This window comes from Protomyctophum parallelum (genome assembly GCF_964188405.1).
Source record: "Protomyctophum parallelum genome assembly, chromosome: 13".
Classification (NCBI taxonomy): Eukaryota; Metazoa; Chordata; class Actinopteri; order Myctophiformes; family Myctophidae; genus Protomyctophum; species Protomyctophum parallelum.
This window is the reverse complement of record NC_139708.1, coordinates 39,654,800-39,676,678: the sequence shown is the minus strand read 5'-3', so window position 1 is coordinate 39,676,678 and position 21,879 is coordinate 39,654,800. Positions and strand designations below refer to the sequence as shown.

Sequence of the window (21,879 nt, the reverse complement as noted above, 5' to 3'; positions counted from 1 at the left end):
GAGGAGCAAACGCGGCTTGCCGGTCGAACAAACTTGGCCTTTCGTTGAGCCCACCTCCAGCCGACTGTGATTGGCTGTTGAGTACCTAAACAGATACACACTTTCGCCCCCCCCCCCCCCCCCCCAAAAAAAAAGAAAATACATTATTTGGGTGACACAATATTGAGTTTTTGATCATATAAAAACAATCATAGCGTAATGATGATCAATTCATCTTTGTACTATATTTTCTGGTTTTCTACTAGTTTTAATGAGATAATCATGTAGCAAATGTAGATTCTACTGTGTTACATACAGGGATTTCATTTAATAATACTAAACTTTAATCGCAGAGAGCATTTTAATGAAAACGTAAATGCAAAAAAAAAAATGATCGTACAAAAATAAAACATCTCAAATAATGTAAAAAAATATCACAAATAAACTCCTAAAATATTCCTTAAAAAAACTTTAGTAAATGTAAACAACTTGATGCATCAGAGAAACATGCCGGTTCGGCTTCTGATGAAAGCTCAGCCGATTGGCCGCCACTGCTGTCACTCACGCCCCTGGTGGGTGGAGTCCGGACGCCGATTGGCTGCGAAGGGCTGTCAGTCAGTCAGTCACTCACGCACGCGTGTGCGCATGTATGTGTCTGTGTGTGTGTGTGTGGAGGGGGTCGGGTTTTCCCCGTGCTTGTTTCTCTCGCCTCTGTTTCGTGACACAAGTTTAAAACACACAGACACAGCCAAGCAAGCAACAAGCCTCTGGATCAATCACTATGGATGACTATCGGCCGATAGATCGATAATAATAAATAAATAAATACATATCGATCATTACTAGATCGGGGAAAAGGGAAATAAGGAACCGTTTTGTTTGGCTGGAAGTGGATAAGGAACGCTTTGGATCAGATGTTTGTACCGATGTTTCTGCTTTGATGTGTGTTTTAGTTTAATTAACAGTAAAAACTGTCTGAGAATAAGATCTGAAGATGAATAACTTGTCTTTTGACGACCCTTCGCTGGATAACCTGGACCCCACTCTGTCTCTGAGCGACCCCAGTGACATAGACACGGCCCTGCTCAACGACATAGATGGTAAATAATAATAATAATACATACTTTATGTTTAATTCAACTGTTCATTGATTTTTTTATATAGTCCCGAGAGAGAGAGTGCAACGCATTAAGGGGCCCGTTCGGTTTACACTCGCGGGAGTTGCAAGTTTGCTCGATAATCAAATTAATTATTTACAGCCAGGGATTGATTTGATTGCTTAATTGATGCTACTGTGTGTATAATTAAAAGTGACCCCCCCCCCCCCCCCCCCCCACACACACACACACACACACACACACACACACACACACACACTCTTTCAAGATCAAAGCTCACAGTTCGTTTACAGTTTGGCTACTAATACTATAATATATTATATTATAATACTATAATATATTATATTATAATACGTATGATTGATTTATTAACAGTTTGCAGAATTACAGTACATTTCAAGTACAAACTCAATACAAACATGTTAACTGTGAGTGAGTGGACACACCACAAAGCATTACACTTGTTTTGTTTACAATAGGGCCCACCAATATTATTATTATTATTATTATTATTATTATAAAGATATCCTACACAGCATATCATATTCCTTTGTATATCGCTGTAGTAGTAGTAGTAGTATTAGTAGTATTAATAATAATGTAAAGGTGTAGAATACATTTCTTTAGACAGAGAGTGGGTCAGTAGCTCATCAGGGATGATTAGCCATGCAGGCAGAGAGATAGCCTACTAGCATGCTGGCCCCGCCCCCTCTGGTCCCACCACACTAGAGGTTACTCCAGTGCATTCCTCCTAGGCTGGGTTCATGTGCTGCTGGTGTCACACACACATGGGTTACCCGTAGCATGTTGTGACTTCATTGATGCTACTGTGTGTACAATTAAAAGTGACCCCCCCCCCCCCCCCCCCCCCCACACACACACACACACACACACACACACACACACACACACACACACACACACACACACACACACACACACACACACTCTTTCAAGATCAAAGCTCACAGTTCGGGTCCTGACATTCATAATGCATTTTCTGTGACAAGTAAGACTGTGTATTTAATAGGGCAGGTATTGAGTGCATTATAACTGCGTTTATTATTATGCAGTTGTATGCCTATAACATAAGGCAGGGGTCCTCAACTAGAAATGATGAAGGTCCACAATTTATTTTTTGAATAAGACCGAGGTCCGGTCCCATGCGCGGCGTCCATCGGAGAGCGGGGCTCTATGCCCGTTTAGTATGGTCAAGCCAAGCTTATACAAATCAGATCCCCTTCCACAGCGCGCGAGCATAGCGCGCGCCAGAATTTTGGGGGCCCTTGGGGGACATTTTGGAGGCCTTTGCAGCAATTTCACATGAGAAATGTACCATCTGATGTTATTTATATTATTAACTTCTTCCCTCCATTAACATAAGAAACACAATGTAGTTGTGCTGCAGCAACACTGCCTGAATTGAATTGAAATTGACTGTGGCTGGCCTGGCCTGAGCTTAGGAGATTTTTTTTTTTTTTTTTTTTTTTTAATAATTTGCCTAGGGTCCGCAGAGAGGTGGTCCGTGGTCCGGTCGTGGACCGCGGTCTGCCAGTTGAGGACCCCTGACATAAGGCATTATTTATAGCACGTGTTGAATGAATGTTTATATAATTGTGCATGACGACTTTATAACAAAGGTTTATGAAGTATTGGCTTATAAAGTGCTGGTCATGGCAACTGGGAACGCTTGCCCCCAAAATGGCCAAAACACGTTTGCCCCCATTTCTTTCTGCCGAAGACTGCTCTCCCCCCCCGGTGGCAGACCACTTGTCTTCCTCTAAAGATTAGTTTTTGGCTTTTGTGCCTTTTTATTGATATAGTTACAGTGAAGACAGACAGGACAGAGGGAGAGAGAGAAGGGGAGAGACACGCAGGAAAGGTCGTCATGAACGGGGACTCGAACACGCATAGACCAAAGCCTATATGTGGCACATATAGACCACTAGGCCAGCGGGCGCAAGGCAGACCACTTGTCTTGATTGGCGCAAAACGCTCATCCCCCACCCAGCTGGGGGAACATGCTCGCCCACTGGCGCGGGAACACTCGCCCGCTAGCTGGGGGAAGAAACACTCGCCCCCCTGGCATGAGAACAGACTACAAGGCCCTAATATTCAGTTGGGAAGCATTCAGGGAGTGTTGTCTCCGTGAAGCAGGGGGCAATCATCTTAAAAATGTGATTTGTGGGTCCGACCGTTCTTGGGCTGGTCAGAGGAACAGCACAGTAGAACTACCGCAAGTTAGTTAGTTAGTGGGGGCACGGTGGCACAGTTGGTAGTGCTGTTGCCTCACACACACACACACACACAGCAGGTCTTGGGTTCGATTCCCGCTCGGGATGCTGTGGGCGCTGACGGCATGTCCTCTCCTCCGCGTCATCAGTGCCCATACCCGAGGCGGGGTTGGCGAAAGGGCCCTTCTGTGTGGAGTTTGCATGTTCTCCCCATGTCCCCTATAGGGTAGGTACCCTCGCAAAAAACATGCAGTAATCCTGGTCTCTAAACTGCTTCCCCCTGGCCAGCCTGGTCGGAATAACGTGTTCCTTCCACGTGTTACGTCCAACCAGGGAAACTCCCCCCCTGTCAGGTGCAAAGGAGCGACTTGGACACTCAGGCATGAAGGAAGCATGAGTTCAAGTCCGTTGCTCTCCCCTTGTCCCCCATATAATGGGACTACGTTGGTGGAGGGTGTGTAGAGCCCAGGATCAGGATTAGATAATTGACACAGGGGTGGAAAATGTGTTACAAAAATCGTGGGGGAAAAAAGTTTCTAGTTTTTAGTTAAAACAAAGGTGTCTTTGTTCTAAGTAGTCATGACATGATATATAAACGAGAGATGATTGACAGCCGCTCAGGTCATTGTTGACAAATAAAATAAGACCTGACAGCGCGATGGCACCGGCGCATAGCGTGGTGCAATGCAATGGCGTGTTTGTTTGTTTACAACATGGCTGTCATGTTGTCCACGGCAAAAAACCAACACGGCGCAGCAGCAGGTGCTCTGAAGCTTTGATTGAATGGAAAGCGGTCTGTTATTGTGGGGGGGGGCAGATTTCCATAGGTCACCGATTTCGGTGTAACACCAACATGCTCAGTGTTTATGCGCCCTCGGAAGGCGGTGTCGCTGGCCCGTAAAGGTATCGGATCTACGGGCGCTCGTAGATCTGCTAATTGTTCGGCGAGTGAGGAATTTATAGGTGAGGTTTCGGTGCTGTGCGTCCTCCATGCAGAGCACGGCTGCTTCCCCAAACTGTGACCGGCAGTAACCTCTGAGCGGTTCAGTGGCCGATAGTAACCCCATGCACGGGGCGAACGAGCCTCGCAGACAAGCAGCTCTCTCTCTCTCTCTCGCTCTCTCTCTCTCTCTATGCTCTGAGTCTTGGGGGCTGGTCCGCATAGCAAGTCTGTGAGGTGCACTCTGATTGGCTGGGAACGATCACCTCATACAAAACATTGGTTTACAAATCCAGGCTGCCGTGTGTGTGTGTGTGTGTGTGTGTGTGTGTGTGTGTGTGTGTGTGTGTGTGTGTGCTCGAGTAGCACGCCACACACACACACACACACACACACACACACACTGGAGCGGCCTGATGTTGTTTCCTGTAATAATATATCCCTCGTTATTTCTTGGCAATTCAAATCCTTTCATTTGTCACATGCTCGCATGTGCAGTGACGTGTTGGTGATCGTGATGGACTGTACAACAACTACATTAATGACACACACATTATACAGCACAACATATGGCCTAATAATATTAAATTATATAAGGGGATGAATGATAAGAAATACGTTGTGTAATCCACACCTAGGCAGTGTAGGCACTACGGTGAGTCATACAGTAGTATGTAATAAAGTTTAAAAACCGTAGTAGCCTAGTGTATACACCATTTAGGATCGTACCTTCCCTATAGGTTCTTCTGGGGCAGAGGATATCGTTGTTTGTTGCCTGGCAGAAACCGCTTATCTTCCACATTTTTTGTTTGTTTCACTTGTTCCCACTACAGCGCCACACAAAAGCAATAAAGGCATGCATAGCGGATATACACAAGGTCGAAAGCTTGTAGTTCTGGTACTTTTTGCCATTTTTTTTTTATTGGAATCCTGAAAAGTAACACAATATACAGAGTATATACACACAGTTTAGCCCATTCTGGGCGGGAACCCATGTTTTGGTGATTTAAACGTTAGCTATTGAAAAATAGCAGATCTACAAGCTCATAGCGCGGCCGCGCTACGAGCTTGTAGATCTGCTATTTTTGACAATGTGGCACAAATCTTTGAATATATGCTTATACATACATTCTCTTATATATATATATACAGAGAAAGTTTCCAACTAAAGTCTTTGCTTCCCCGGAGGTCCCTGAAAAAAACAACACATTTTCAGATGGGGGTCGGCGGCCAATTACATATAATCTTTGGGGTCCTTGACATGAAATAGTTTGAGAACCACTGATACAGAAACATAGTTTTCTTTTTCAGAAAACTGTCAGGATTTAGAAAGCCTTGGTAGAATCGTCCTCAGGTCTAAATGGGTTAGAGTTAGACAACATGCATCTCGTCTGGTTGTTGTCGAGGTAGAATATTCATATTACTATAAGTTGCAGCTACTGTACGTAATTGTGAAGTATAGAGGCAGGCCGCTCTTTCACTCTCATTACTCCAATCTGCTGTTCAAACAAAACAATCTTCACCTGAATACCTGGTCCTGTGATATGATTATACTGAGAGGCTCACAAGCTAATATTGAGAAATTTTTGTTATTGCGATATTGCATATAAAATAAATAATGCCGGTGTTTCTACATGCCTACTGTCCTCCAGACAGAAATATACATTCTACATGCCTACTGTCCTCCAGACAGAAATATACATTCTACATGCCTACTGTCCTCCAAAGCCAAATAGTTTGAAAACGTGCCTGTGACGTGACGTGACCCTATACACTTATAGCCGACAGGGGGTTCTAAACCCTATACACTTAGCCGACGGGGTTCTAAACCCTATTAGCCGACAGGGGGTTCTAAACCCTATACACTTAGCCGACGGGGTTCTAAACCCTATTAGCCGACAGGGGGTTCTAAACCCTATACACTTAGCCGACAGGGGGTTCTAAACCCTATACACTTAGCCGACAGGGGGTTCTAAACCCTATACACTTAGCCGACAGGGGGTTCTAAACCCTATACACTTAGCCGACAGGGGGTTCTAAACCCTATACACTTAGCCGACAGGGGGTTCTAAACCCTATACACTTAGCCGACAGGGGGTTCTAAACCCTATACACTTAGCCGACAGGGGGTTCTAAACCCTATACACTTAGCCGACAGGGGGTTCTAAACCCTATACACTTAGCCGACAGGGGGTTCTAAACCCTATACACTTAGCCGACAGGGGGTTCTAAACCCTATACACTTAGCCGACAGGGGGTTCTAAACCCTATTGGCCGACAGGGGGTTTCCCTGGATGCTAGTACACTTCCTTTGTTACTGCTAGAACTTTCAAATGGCGTGCCAGTTCCAACCGACTGTGTCGTGCCACTGTACTTATTCTAATAGTTATTATACTACACTAAGACGGAAGGGAATTAAGGTCTACTAATACGCCTTTTCATCTCTGTGGTGGATGGGGAAAGGTTTTCTCATCCACGGGCACGAGTGGAAAATATTCCATTGCAGACGTTTTCAAGCCTTTTCATGTCGAGGCCCATTGTTTATTCAGCATTCGTGTCACGGACGGCCATTTGATTTAGCCTCTCGCACGGCCATCTGATTTAGCCTCTCGCACCCAAAAACATGTTGTCGTCGTTGGATGGGATTTGATCCACATGCTGTCCTTGGTGATGTCATCAATTAGTAATCAATTCTCAGCACCTGAGCTCTATTGTTTTGGAGCTCTTTAACCCATTCTGACCTGAGATCATACGAGGTTTCCACTGGACACACACTGGTCTGATTAACCCATTCTGACCTGAGATCAGATTCTAGAAATGTCAGTCGTTCTTTGATTTTTCAAAAATAGCAGACCTTCAAGCTCATAGCGCGCCACTCTGTGGCACGCTATGAGCTTGTAGATCTGCTATTTTTCAATAGCTAAAGCATAACATGATGCTAACACCAACATGGGTTCCCGTTCAGAATGGGTTAATACATACGTCAATCAATCAGTCAATCAAACTTCTTGTTAATTAAATGATGTAGAACGTTTAACAATAATTGAACTCGTCAGAGCCTAAAATGAAAAACCACATTTGGTTTCATTTCACGCTCTCAGGAGTTTAAAGATCTACGGGTCCATTTTAGTTACCAACTCCTCTACATCATTCAGCTGGAGACCACCTGGAACCCCCATCAAGGGGTCCCCGGACCACTGGTTGAGAACCAATATATTCTATTGGATATGATAATATTATTATTATTATTATTGGATATGATGGTAGATATGTGGCCAAGGAACAGCCCAGAAATGCAATGTCTTCAGCGGCGGTGGGGGGCGGGGCAAGGGGGTGTGTGTGTGTGTGTGTGTGTGTGTGTGTGTGTGTGTGTGTGTGTGTGTGTGTGTGTGTGTGTGTGTGTGTGTGTGTGTGTGTGTGTGTGTGTGTGTGTGTGTGTGTGTGTGTGTGTGTGTGTGTGTGTGTGTGTTTGTGGGGGGGATGCCAGTAAATGGATGACGCAAGCTCTGTGGAAGATGAGCAACGGACGTGTCCTCCGTGTCTGGCTGGTGGGTGAATCCAGGCCAGGTTGACTTCACCGTACTGTACTGTACAACGTACTGTACCTGCTCTGAGTTTCACATTCATGACTCCTCCGACCAGATATGACGGGATAAGATCCAGCTCTATTGACCCCCGTGGGGGGATTCAGCCGTGCAGCAGAGATAGCGCCGGTAGTGTAAAAGTATAATAGAAATATTAGCCAGACAGACACTAGACAACTGCACTTGGTTTGAGTTAATATTATATCAAATGACACACCTCGGCTTAACCCATTTAAGCCTGACAAAAAAAAAGTTGTTTAAAACATTGTTTAAAACACCAAAAAGGCTTCCTGCCCAAAATGGGTTAAACCATTTTCTGTGTACACACAACCACAACCAATCATTTTTTCAGTAACTCTACAAAGATCATTTATCGGCGTATAATTCTACGCTGTTCCGGTTTGAATTTAGTCTGTTAATTGTCTTTGTGCCATCACTTCCCATTTCCTCTGCTCTGATTGGATACAATTGGTATCCCAACCTGGAAATGTATTTTGTGTTTACCCCCGTGTCACTGAACAAACGCTCTATAGAGCGTCGCAGCCCCGCCCCCCTACCAGGGCCCAGGGAAATGATTCCACGTTAATTTTCCTCTATAGACATTTCAAAAAGTATTAATTTAAAGACCTTTTTAAGCCTCGGTACAAAGCCAACTCGAGTTGTGAGAAATCATGACGGTAAACACAATGCTTTGGGCCAAAAAAAGAATTAGAAAGACGGCAGTTTGTATTCTTTGTAATTATTTGTTTGGGCCAAAATATTGGTGTTTGTTGTCATGATTTGTCACAACTCGAGTTGGCTTCGTACGACGCTTAAAAAGGTCTTTAAATATATACTTTTTGAAGGGGGAAAAAATGCATCGGGAATTATTTTCCTGGGTCTGGCGTCGTCATGAAAGGGGGCGGGACTGCGACGCTCTATAGCAACAGTATATAATATTCCAACAAAACGTACAGTATGATATGAATATGCGTGTGTTCCCCGTCTCGCCCCTCCAGACATGCTCCAGCTCATCCACAACCAGGACATGGAGTTCGGCAGCCTGTTCGACCCCCCGCCGCCCCACTATAACGCCGTGACGGGACCTCCCCTCCATCAGGCGCCCCCATCCTCGCCTCTCTCTGGCCTCGGCCACTCCTCCATCTCCTCCCCTCCTCCACCTCCGCTCCCTCCATCCTCTTCGCCTCCCTCCTCCTCCTCCTCCTCGCCCCCGTCCTCGCTCCAGAGCAGCAGCCCCCACCTGGACGCCCTCCTGGGACCCCCCATCACCACGCGCAGCTCGTCCATGACCCCGGACAAGGCCTTCAATAAGCCCCCCACCTTCCAGCAGGCTCCCCTGGCTCAGGTGCTAAGCTCCAGCCCCAGGCAGCAGCAGCAGCAGCAGGCCCCCAATACGGAGCTCCCAGCTCCCCAGCAGCCTGTCCTCATGAGTCCCCCCCCTGCCCCGGCCTCCACTGCCGCCCCCCAGACCCCCCAGGTCACCTCCCCCCCTCCTCCTCCTCCTCCTCACGGTTCTCCCAAAGGACAACAACAACAACAACAACAGAGCCAACCGCCGCCGGTGGTGTTCACCTCGGTGCCCCACCACCACCAGGCCCTGTTCACGTCCCCCGCCGCGCCCCATGCCACGGCCCTCTTCACCACGTCTCCCGCGCCCCAGCAGCAGACGCAGGCGCAGACGCAGACGGTCCTGCAGCCCCAGCAGACGCAGACGGTCCTGCAGCCCCTGCAGCCCCAGCAGACGCAGACGGTCCTGCAGCAGTCCCTGCAGCAGCAGCTCCAGGCGGCTCCGTCGCTGCAGCCGCAGGCTCCCACCGCCACCCTGCAGGCTCACCGGGTCACATACAGCCACCATAATGGATACACGGGTAAGACAGGGTCACATACAACCACCATAATGGATACACGGGTAAGGGCGGTCGTTTGTTTGTTGGTTTTGTAACCATTGGTGGTTCAAAGCGTGTGTCGTCTTCTGGTCTTCTGCAGAGTGTCCAGGTTTTTTTTTAGCCCATTTTAGACCTGAGATCAGATTCTAAAAAAAAATGTCTTCTACCTCCTGACACTTTTCTGAAAAAGCTTATGTTTATGTGTCAGTCGTTCTTCGATAAAAAATAAATAAATAGCAGACCTACAAGCTCGTAGCGCGCCACCGAGTGGCGCGCTACGAGCTTGTAAATCTGCTATTTTTCAATAGCTAAAGCATAACATGAGACCAAAAGGGGGTTCCCGCCCCAAAATGGGTTAATCTCAAAGACCCCCATAACTCCCAGAGTGTACCAATGGCACTGAATATGGACCTGAACAACATCGTCACAACATTTGTGATGAGGTCAGCACATTTGGGCCGTTTTTTTTTTAGCCCAAGGAGTGTTTTTCGTGAAAAAAACTAAATGGAAACTTGGAATGGATTCGGAAAGATGAAAACCACCTAGTTTGATGCGTCACATGCTATTTAAAGCATAAATGACATTTACAGTAGAACATGTTTGCCATATATTGGCTGTTGATAGTATACCCCAACTTTCAGCAGCTGTCAAAAATTCCCCTGGGGTGGCTGAATATAAACCAATGTGGGATATGTTAGTTAGTAGACACCTTTACAAAAACATTGGTGAATAATATTCTTGGTAAGAAATGTATTCCCAGATTATACAGATTTATAATGATAATATTCCATATTGACTATTGGTACAAATGGGTGACAAAACTTAAATGGCAAAAAAGGGAAGGCACTGTTGTGGAAAATTCCAAAAACCGTTTAATAGTCTCTGGCTAATGCATTTCAAGAAGAAAATGCCTGCGTGTTGCGCCAACAATGCCTTCTTCATCAGGGTGATTTGATGAACGAGTTATGTTTTTATCCTGGGATTTCCCCCGCAGACTGTGTGTGATCTATGGCGCACGCACGCACGCACGCACGCACGCACGCACGCACGCACGCACGCACGCACGCACGCGGTTTCTGTTCCACACGGTCGTAAACCTAGAGGCCTTTATTTATGCTGTGTTTATTGTTGTCGCAGCAGTTTGTGGCCTGACGAACACGAGCAGAACAACAACAACGCACACCTCATCCAGCATACTCCTCTTTAGTCCAGACTAGGCAGAGTGTCACACATTATCATAACATAATTGCCATATCGCGATTATTTGAGCGTTATCTTCTAATCATGAGATTCAGTCTTTTAGTTTCCGATAGAGCGCCGGAGTCCTGACGTCACACTCACTCATTCCCCATGTTCACGCAAGTCATTTCTCTATGGAGAATAACATTGAAATCGTCTCATATAAGCATCGTGGTCCATTGTGAACCCAAATGTATAAACAAAGAATGTGATGGACTTTTGTGTTAACCCATTTTGGACCGAGGTCGATAAAAAATAATCTGAAAATCTTCTGTTTCTATGTCAGTGGTGCTCAACCTTTTTCATGTCAACAACCCCCAGAATTATCTCTATTGGGCCACGGACCCCCCATCTCAAAATATGTAGTTCCAGGGACCCCCCCCCCCCCCAGAAGCCAATATTTAGTTAAAAATGTTCGCTCTGAAATATTATATATTCAACGATTCGCGCCACATTTTCACGACTTTTCAAAAATAGCAGACCTACAGTACGAGCTCGTATGAGCTTTTAGATCTGCTATTTTTCAATAGCTAAAGTACAATGCTTTTAGTTAAAACACCAAAAAGGGGTTCCCGACCCCCAAACTTGGTTAACCGGTGAAATCTCACGTGGTGTCCGTCCGTCCGCCATGTGTGGTATAGCGTTGAACCCGGGTTACCCCGTGTTGTCTGAAAACAAACCAAAAGACATCGGAGCGCCCCGGCAGCACACAAACACAGGCCCTCATAGGCCAGGCTGGAGGGCCGTGATGACATGTGTGTGTGTGTGTGTGTGTGACCCTGCCCTGCCCTGCCCTACGTCAGGTGGCACTGCCACTGCGCTCGCACTGGACCCGCGGCGCGAAAACAAGCTAGAGGCTACCTCCGTTCACCTCCATGACAGCCAGGCTCAGACGATAACACACACAGAGAGAACACACACGCACGCAGAGCAGAGGCTTGGCTGGCAGCAGTGAGGATTGTTTGCTTTAACGCAACACATCTGTACTCTTAGCACATACAGGCCTTACGGGTCCATTTGGTGCCAAGTTGTCCCAACGGTGTGCCAAGGGGGGTGCATACATAGTTTAGACTAGTCATACATGGGTTAGGTTTAGGTGTGCTGCCCCGTGGGAGGTTAGGTTTAGGGTGAGGGTTAAGGTTAGGTTTAGGTGTGCTGCCCCGTGGGAGGTTAGGTTTAGGGTGAGGGTTAAGGTTAGGTTTAGGTGTGCTGCCCCGTGGGAGGTTAGGTTTAGGGTGAGGGTTAAGGTTAGGTTTAGGTGTGCTGCCCCGTGGGAGGTTTGGTTTAGGGTGAGGGTTAAGGTTAGGTTTAGGTGTGCTGCCCCGTGGGAGGTTAGGTTTAGGGTGAGGGTTAAGGTTAGGTTTAGGTGTGCTGCCCCGTGGGAGGTTAGGTTTAGGGTGAGGGTTAAGGTTAGGTTTAGGTGTGCTGCCCCGTGGGAGGTTAGGTTTAGGGTGAGGGTTAAGGTTAGGTTTAGGTGTGCTGCCCTGTGGGAGGTTAGGTTTAGGGTGAGGGTTAAGGTTAGGTTTAGGTGTGCTGCCCCGTGGGAGGTTAGGTTTAGGGTGAGGGTTAAGGTTAGGTTTAGGTGTGCTGCCCCGTGGGAGGTTAGGGTTAGGGTGAGGGTTACGGTTAGGTTTAGGTGTGCTGCCCCGTGGGAGGTTAGGTTTAGGGTGAGGGTTTGAGATGGGGTGTAGTTGTAGTAGGACTAAATGACTGGTCTAACCAATGACTAGTCTAAACCAAAAACTGTCTAAGCTAAGTACTGCACCTGTGCCAAGGCACACTGGTGTGTGTGTGTGTGTGTGCCCTGTGAGACATTCCGTGCTCAAGCAAATCAAATCATCACAGAAGTCATTCCGGCACTTCACTTTTCTCAAGTTTTCTGCCCTCACATTTATCTTCAGTGTGTATACATTGTGAGTACATTTATATTCAATGTGTATACATTGTGAGTACATTTATCTTCAATGTGTATACATTGTGAGTACATTTATCTTCAATGTGTATACATTGTGAGTACATTTATCTTCAATGTGTATACATTGTGAGTACATTAATTTTTATCTTCAATGTGTATACATTGTGAGTACACTTATCTTCAATGTGTATACATTGTGAGTACATTTATCTTCAATGTGTATACATTGTGAGTACACTTATCTTCAATGTGTATACATTGTGAGTACATTTATCTTCAATGTGTATACATTGTGAGTACATTTATCTTCAATGTGTATACATTGTGAGTACATTTCAAAGTCAATACAAAAAACTGTTAGTGTGGACGACACCACACCTGTTTACAACGGCCGGGTCCACCATTTTCAATTAATCAGAACATTTTAGAGACGTACAAATATACACTATGCATACACAAAAGGTTAGAAAGCTTAACAAGCTTATCTGTACTGCTCTGCCACAAGTTTTGATGAATTGAACAAGGTGGACCTGCTCTTGTAAACAAGTGTAATGCTTTATTGGGTCGTCCGCTCATAGTTAACAGTCTTTGTATTGAGTTGTGCTTGAAATGTACTGTAATTCTGCAAACTGTCAATCAATCAAGTGTCCAATTCTGTAGGTTATATCAGCAGTCAAAAGTACAAATATTTCTATTTAACCCATTTTGGGGCGGGAACCCCTCTTGGCGTTTTACACATTATGATCTACAAGCTATGATCTACACGAACCTGTAGGTCTGCTATTTTTGAAAAATCGTGAAAATGTGGTGCAAAGCTTTGAATATATTCTTTCAGAGCCAACGTTTTTTTTTTTTAAACTCAAATCTTTGCTTCTGGGAGGGTCCCAGTGGGAACTACATATTTTCAGATGGGGTGGAGGGTTCCAGTGGGAACTACATATTTTCAGATGGGGTGGAGGGTCCCAGTGGGAACTACATATTTTCAGATGGGGTGTCGGCGGCCAATTACATATATGTTTTTGGGGGTCCTTGACATGAAATAGTTTGAGCACCACTGACATTATAGAAACATGGGGTTTTTTTTCCAGAAAACTGTCAGGATTTAGAAGACTTTTTTTAATTTTTAGAATCGGTCGGGTCTAAAATAGGTTAAAATGTAGCGGAGTGAACTTCATCAGTTTGTACAAAAGCACTACAACAATATAACGTCAGCCCTGATGAGCCTAACTGTAACTGTAACTGACCTTCCGATAAGGAAGGTCAGAGGTGACTCACTGACTGACTCATCAGTCCGCTGATAAGAGCTCACCCTTAACCTACAAACAAACCATAACGCCTACGGTGTCACGGGATGTTTACATAAGGACAAACTCCAATAGTGATCCATTAGGCATATCATTAGTGTGGGCATTGTTGGTTTGCCCAAACTATTATTTACACAATGATATTTGTGATGAATATCAAATAGTCATCTGCAATGTCTTAAAGTGAAGTGAAATATAGAACGGCTTAGAACAGGGCAGGTATAAGTTTGCTGTCAAAAGATGAAAAAGTGTCACGTACACTCAACATTTCGTTTATTTTTAACCCATTTTGGGGCGAGAACCCCCTTTTGGTGTTAGCATTATGTTATACTTTAGCTGTTGAAAAATAGCAGATCTACAAGCTCATAGCGCGGCACGTCGATCTCTCGATGAGGAAATTGTTCCCACTGAGCATTTTTTTGTGTCTAATGGACGTCTAATATTCGTCTAAAGGGTAAAGTGTAAAAATGCGATAAAAAACGGCATTTAAAAAAAAAACGTCTATTCTTAGATTAGACGTTGATTAGCGGTTGTTTAAACGTCTATATTTATATAGACTGTCTATATGTGGCCCCCACCTCTAAGCAATGAGTACTATCATACTATAGAGCTATTTAACACTTATTCTAACAAACGGATATCACATACCCTACTTTTTTTTCCTTTTTTTTTTAATCAATGTTTTGAATCGACCCTTTTCTTCAATCAAGCTGTCAATCAAGCCGGCGGCCAACCGATGGTCACCTTGTCGTCGTCCCCGCCCGGCGTTCAGCCAATGGCCATCCAGGCCCACGTCCAGGGGGCGGGCCTGACCACCACCACCGCCCTGCTGACCGCCACCCACAACACCCCCATACAGACCATCGCCCCCCATGTGCAGCAAGTACGTGTGTGTGTGTGTGTGTGTGTGTGTGTGTGTGTGTGTGTGTGTGTGTGTGTGTGTGTGTGTGTGTGTGTGTGTGTGTGTGTGTGTGTGTGTGTGTGTGTGTGTGTGTGTGTGTGTGTGTGTGTGTGTGTGTGTGTGTGTGTGTGTGTGTGTGTGTGTGTGTGTGTGTGTGTGTACACTTACCGTCAATCTATTGACATACAAATAATTGTGATTTGGATTGAATTGTTGGAACATGGAAAGATTGACATTTTAGCCCTCTCAAACAAACATTTCCCAGGGCGGATGTGACAAATACAAGTGTGTCACAGACAAAGTGGAAATTCCGCTAACTGACCAGATGTGATTATTTTTGTAGTAGTGTGGATCATTTCAAAAGATGTGAAATTAACTCTCTCTTCCTTCCTCTGTGTGTGTGTGTGTGTGTGTGTGTGTGTGTGTGTGTGTGTGTGTGTGTGCGCGTGTGCGTGTGTGTGTGTGTGTGTGCGCCAGGTGTTGCTCCAGCCCCAGTTCATCAAGGCTGAGTCTCTCCTGCTGACCACTCTGAAACATGACAACTGCATAGTGACCACCTCGCTGCCCAACACCACCTCCACCACCACCTCCCTGCAGGTCGGTGCAGCCGTGAGCTTGTAGATCTGCTATTTTTGAATATCGTATAAAAAGTGAGCGCCTTGCCGAGCCCTGAGGCCCATAGCGGCAGCAGGAGCTGATCTCCTGTTTCACTCACACCTAAAAGACACACTTGTGTCCTTTGTGTTCTGTGTGTCATGGCCGCCTCGACGCATTTCCAATGGGCGTCGCATGGTTTCCCCAAACATTTTTGTTTGATGGCTGTTTTCTGCCCCCCTCCCCCCCCCATCAAACAAATCAAGGACCCCAAAAATATAATTATGTAATATGCCTCCCCCCCCCCCCCCCCCCCCCCCCCATCTGAAAATATGTTGTTCCAGGGACCTCCTCCCCAGAAGCAAAGATTTGAGTTAAAATGTTTAAAAAAAAAGATTTGAGGGACATTTTCAAAAAAATAGCAGACCTACAAGTTCATAGCGCGGCACTCGGTGCCACGCTATGAGCTTGTAGATCTGCTATTTTTCAATAGCTAAAGCATAACGACGCTTTAAAACACCAAAAAGGGGGGTTCCTTCCCGCACCCAAAATGGGTTTTTAATTACGGGAGTATAATTATGGGCCATTCTCATAATAATACCAACACAAACGAGTTTTACAAAAACGTACACAAAAAAGGTTGTTCAAAAAAAATCCATAATTTTTTTTTATTTTTTCTCCTCCTTGCCTCCCTGTCTCCGTCTATATACAGGCTCTGATGGGCGCCGGGGGCACCATCCTGACCACGATGCCCCTCATGATGGACGCCACGGACAACAACAAGCTGCCCATCAACCGCATCGCCATCGCCGGGGGGAAGCCCCACATGGGCGGCGGCGGGATGCCCCACAAGGGCGAGAAGCGCACGGCGCACAACGCCATCGAGAAGCGCTACCGCTCCTCCATCAACGACAAGATCATCGAGCTGAAGGACCTGGTGGCCGGCACCGAGGCCAAGGTGAGAGAGAGAGAGAGATGCTAAATATAGATTTTTTTATTTTTATTGATTGATTATTTATTTCCGTGTCCTGCACACAATGTGCCCAACCCTCATGGGTTTATAAGACACCATTTCACAATTGCATTTACAGCATGTTTACATTACATAATTCACGCATTTCCAGCATATTTACCTTACATAATTCATTATATTACAACTAAGTACTGAGTACTCTTGTCTTCTTTCCCAAGCTTGACAAATGAAATCTGCCACAATAAAAGCCCATTTGGCAAAACATATCTCCATTTTTACATAGTCATTTAAATCTAGGAAATCCCCACAGATATAAGACATCTTATTAACCAAAATATCCCTTAAGTCGTCATATAAGTCACTTCAATTTCATCTAGATCACAGAACAGGCAAGATCTCTCTTCTCAGGAGTGCCATTAAACCTGCCAGTCTCCAATGCTAATGGTAATGTTCCTGACCTTATTTGTGCACAGAGAGAGAAATAATGGCTTTGTTTAACTCTTAACACCTGGAACGCCCAGGACGAAGTATCTTCGTCTTTCCTATTAGTGACGCCCGAAGCCCAGGACGAAGTATTGTCCAAATTGATATGAAAACGGATCGCATGGCTCCACAGCCTATAGGAGCGCCTGTTGGGCAATCCTCGATGTTGCGCAAGAGTGAGACGTCGTCGAAAAACTCCCTCCCCCTTTTAGCCGACGGAAATCTTAAAACATGCGATCTAAATCATCCCGTCTAATTATGAAAAAAGATCCTGTGTTTGACCGCCCTCCGCGGTCCAGTCGCTAGTCGCGATAGAGAATAGCAGATCAACAAGCTCATTGCGCGGCACCGAGTCCCGCACTACGAGCTTGTAGATCTGCTATAAAAAAAAATGTATCTTGAAAATATGCCGCAAGTCTTATATATTCTTTCAGAGCGAACATTTTTAACTCAAATCTTTGCTTCTGGGGGGGGGGGGGAATCTGACAATATGTTGTTCCAGGGACCCCCCTGGAACAACATATTGTCAGATGGGGGTCCGCAGCCAAATACAGATAATTCTGAGGGTCCTCCTGAGCACCAGAAACAGATTTATCTGTTATTTTAGAATCTGCCTCAGGTCGAAACGGGTTAATATCTTTCATTTATAATTCATACGAGACAAAGTATCAGTTAGGCCCCAGGTGTCCAGACTGAGAGGCATCTGTACAAATCAATCAGATTTGAATCCTAATTTGAAAACCACCTTGAATGACACAATGTGCTTAAAGCTGTAAATCCAGTTATGTATTTTAATGATTAAATCCAGTTGTACCAGTCTGTGTGGTACTGTATGTTTCTAGTACATGGTGCAGTGGTTTATACAGTATAAACCAGTCTGTGCTATGTTTCTAGTATGGTGCAATACAGTCCATTTACATACAGTTGGTGTTGGGTAGTAGGACACCTACTGGTTGCCAAGGGGTACTGCCTCAATGAGCACAATATATCCCTTTGGACAATTGAGTACCACAGACGAAAAACAGTCTAAGTCCAAATTTCATTCTGACCCCTCCACGAAAAGGTTATCTATAATTTATACATTATGGATCAATAGTGTGGACTTAGACTGTTTTTCGTCTGTGGCATTCCCCTGGCTTCCGTACATCTCTCTCGGTCGCTAACTTAATTACACACTGCGAACTCTGCTGCCTCACCCATGGCCTTATATACGTGTGACCTGATGTCACTGCCCGCACTGTCCGTCACTCTTTAGCGACGTCCGTGTGGCATCACTATGTGCTGTCCGTTTTGTGTCAAAAAGTGCAACCTCAACCTCTTGAAGGATTTCAGCCCCTGCCTCTCGAACGCTCTCTGCACGTCCCTGGTCTCGTCTGTCCCCGTATAGCCTAATGCGCTTGTCTTTCTGCTGTCTCTGTCTCTTGTCCTCTGTGTAGCTCAACAAGTCCTTTCTGCTGTCTCTGTCTCTTGTCCTCTGTGTAGCTCAACAAGTCCTTTCTGCTATCTCTTGTCCTCTGTGTAGCTCAACAAGTCCTTTCTGCTGTCTCTTGTCCTCTGTGTAGCTCAACAAGTCCTTTCTGCTGTCTCTTGTCCTCTGTGTAGCTCAACAAGTCCTTTCTGCTGTCTCTTGTCCTCCGTGTAGCTCAACAAGTCCTTTCTGCTGTCTCTTGTCCCCCGTGTAGCTCAACAAGTCATTTCTGCTGTCTCTTGTCCTCTGTGTAGCTCAACAAGTCATTTCTGCTGTCTCTTGTCCTCCGTGTAGCTCAACAAGTCCTTTCTGCTGTCTCTTGTCCTCTGTGTAGCTCAACAAGTCCTTTATGCTGTCTCTTATCCTCTGTGTAGCTCAACAAGTCATTTCTGCTGTCTCTTGTCCTCTGTGTAGCTCAACAAGTCCTTTCTGCTGTCTCTTGTCCTCTGTGTAGCTCAACAAGTCATTTCTGCTGTCTCTTGTCCTCTGTGTAGCTCAACAAGTCATTTCTGCTGTCTCTTGTCCTCTGTGTAGCTCAACAAGTCATTTCTGCTGTCTCTTGTCCCCTGTGTAGCTCAACAAGTCCTTTATGCTGTCTCTTGTCCTCTGTGTAGCTCAACAAGTCATTTCTGCTGTCTCTTGTCCTCCGTGTAGCTCAACAAGTCATTTCTGCTGTCTCTTGTCCTCTGTGTAGCTCAACAAGTCATTTCTGCTGTCTCTTGTCCCCTGTGTAGCTCAACAAGTCCTTTCTGCTGTCTCTTGTCCTCCGTGTAGCTCAACAAGTCATTTCTGCTGTCTCTTGTCCCCTGTGTAGCTCAACAAGTCCTTTCTGCTGTCTCTTGTCCTCTGTGTAGCTCAACAAGTCCTTTCTGCTGTCTCTTGTCCCCCGTGTAGCTCAACAAGTCCTTTCTGCTGTCTCTTGTCCCCCATGTAGCTCAACAAGTCCTTTCTGCTGTCTCTTGTCCTCTGTGTAGCTCAACAAGTCCTTTCTGCTGTCTCTTGTCCCCCGTGTAGCTCAACAAGTCCTTTCTGCTGTCTCTTGTCCTCTGTGTAGCTCAACAAGTCCTTTCTGCTGTCTCTTGTCCTCTGTGTAGCTCAACAAGTCCTTTCTGCCGTCTCTTGTCCCCCGTGTAGCTCAACAAGTCGGCCGTGCTGCGGAAGGCCATCGACTACATCCGCTACATTCAGCAGACCAACCAGAAGCTCAAGCAGGAGAACATCGCTCTCAAAATGGCCGCTCAGAAAAACAGTGAGTTCTTCTCTCGCTCCCCCCCGTCATTTCTTCAGCTGGAGCTCGCTCACGTAAACCACTGTCATGTTATTTTAAGCGTCATTTTCTATAGAGCGTCGCAGTCCCCCCCCCCCCCCCCGGAAAATTTATCCCCGTTTTCCTCATAGACTTTTCAGAAAGTATTTATTTAAAGACGTTTACGCCGCCGTGACAAATCATGACAATATGTTTTGGGCCAAACAAAGACATAGAAAAAATTTGAAAGTAGAAAAAGAACGGCAGGTTACAACACCTTTTTGTTGTTTTTCTTCTTTGTAATTATTTGTTTGGTCCAAAATATTGTGTTTGTTCACTTTGTTGTCATGATTTGTCACGACTCGAGTTGGCTTCGTACGCTTAAAAGGTCTTTAAATAAATACTTTTTGAAATGTCTATGGGGAGAATGCATTGGGATTCATTTCCTGGGCCTGGTGTCGTCATGAAAGGGGGCGGGACTGCGATGCTCTATAGCTTCGAAGAACGACTGACATTTTTTTAATCTGATCTCAGGTCAGAATGGGTTAATCAGACCAGTGTGTGTCCAGTGGAAACCTCGTATGAATCTGATCTCAGGTCAGAATGGGTTAAGTGATGGTGGAGGGCCGCATGTGGCCCCCCCGGGCCCGCCAGTTGCCCCATGTATGATCTAAGGCAGGGTTCCCCCAAAAAAAAATTTGGGGGGGGGGCAGATATAAATGGCTTAAATGGGGGTCAGTAGCCTCTGCATGTCAAACTGGGGGTCCTTTTCAAATGGGGTCTTGAGACCTCGACCTCGCCGACTCGGCCCCCATCCTGGTACCCTAGTCAAAATATGGCCCTTGAGGAAAATTAATTGGGGAACCCTGATCTAAAGGGGTTGAGTGAGTCTTTCTCTGCTCCTCCTCAGAGTCTCTGAAGGACCTGGTGGCCATGGAGGTGGACGAGGTGAAGGCAGAGCTCCCCACGCCCCCGGCCTCCGACGTGGGATCCCCCTCCTCCTGTGGCAGCTGTGGCAGCGACTCGGAGCCCGACAGCCCCATGGTGGAGGACACCAAGGTATTTAGTACACTATAGTACAACCAGAGCCCGACAGCCCCATGGTGGAGGACACCAAGGTATTTACACTATAGTACAACCAGAGCCTGAGAGCCCCATGGTGGAGGACACCAAGGTATTTACACTATAGTACAACCAGAGCCTGACAGCCCCCATGGTGGAGGACACCAAGGTATTTACACTATAGTACAACCAGAGCCCGACAGCCCCATGGTGGAGGACACCAAGGTATTTACACTATAGTACAACCAGAGCCTGACAGCCCCATGGTGGAGGACACCAAGGTATTTACACTATAGTACAACCAGAGCCCGACAGCCCCATGGTGGAGGACACCAAGGTATTTAGTACACTATAGTACAACCAGAGCCTGACAGCCCCATGGTGGAGGACACCAAGGTATTTAGTACACTATAGTACAACCAGAGCCTGAGAGCCCCATGGTGGAGGACACCAAGGTATTTACACTATAGTACAACCAGAGCCTGACAGCCCCATGGTGGAGGACACCAAGGTATTTAGTACACTATAGTACAACCAGAGCCTGACAGCCCCATGGTGGAGGACACAAGGTATTTAGTACACTATACAACCAGAGGCCCGAAATAAATAAATACATATTTGTACTTTTAAAACTGTGTACATTGGTGACTATATCTATAACTATAATCTACCTGATCTTGAGGCCTACAAAATCGAAAATTTAATAAAAATAAAAACAAATATCTTGAGGCCTACAAAATCGCGGATTTCTTTTCTTCTTTCTTATCAACTAGTACCAACAAGGTTGACTAGTGGATTTACTAGTCGACTAGTTGAATAGTCGACTAGTTGCTTAACCCGTTTTGGGCGGGAACCTCTTTTGGTGTTTTAATTTTAACTAAGCATTATGTTATACTTTAGCTATTGAACAATAGCAGATCTACAAGCTCATAGATGAGCTTGTAGGTCTGCAC

The 21,879-nt window shown here is 45.7% G+C and overlaps 1 protein-coding gene across 1 annotated transcript in view; it reads left to right on the top strand.

Moving 5' to 3' along the window:
* Positions 1-660: 660 nt before the first annotated feature.
* Positions 661-21,879, top strand: part of srebf1 (sterol regulatory element binding transcription factor 1) — a 46,144-nt gene continuing 24,925 nt past the window's right edge. Inside the window, 7 exon segments of the mRNA XM_083780989.1 lie at positions 661-1,079; positions 8,854-9,723; positions 14,910-15,082; positions 15,578-15,697; positions 16,407-16,652; positions 19,753-19,867; positions 20,775-20,940. Of these exon segments, the coding sequence (XP_083637115.1) occupies positions 974-1,079; positions 8,854-9,723; positions 14,910-15,082; positions 15,578-15,697; positions 16,407-16,652; positions 19,753-19,867; positions 20,775-20,940 (1,796 nt within the window). The 5' untranslated portion in view covers positions 661-973.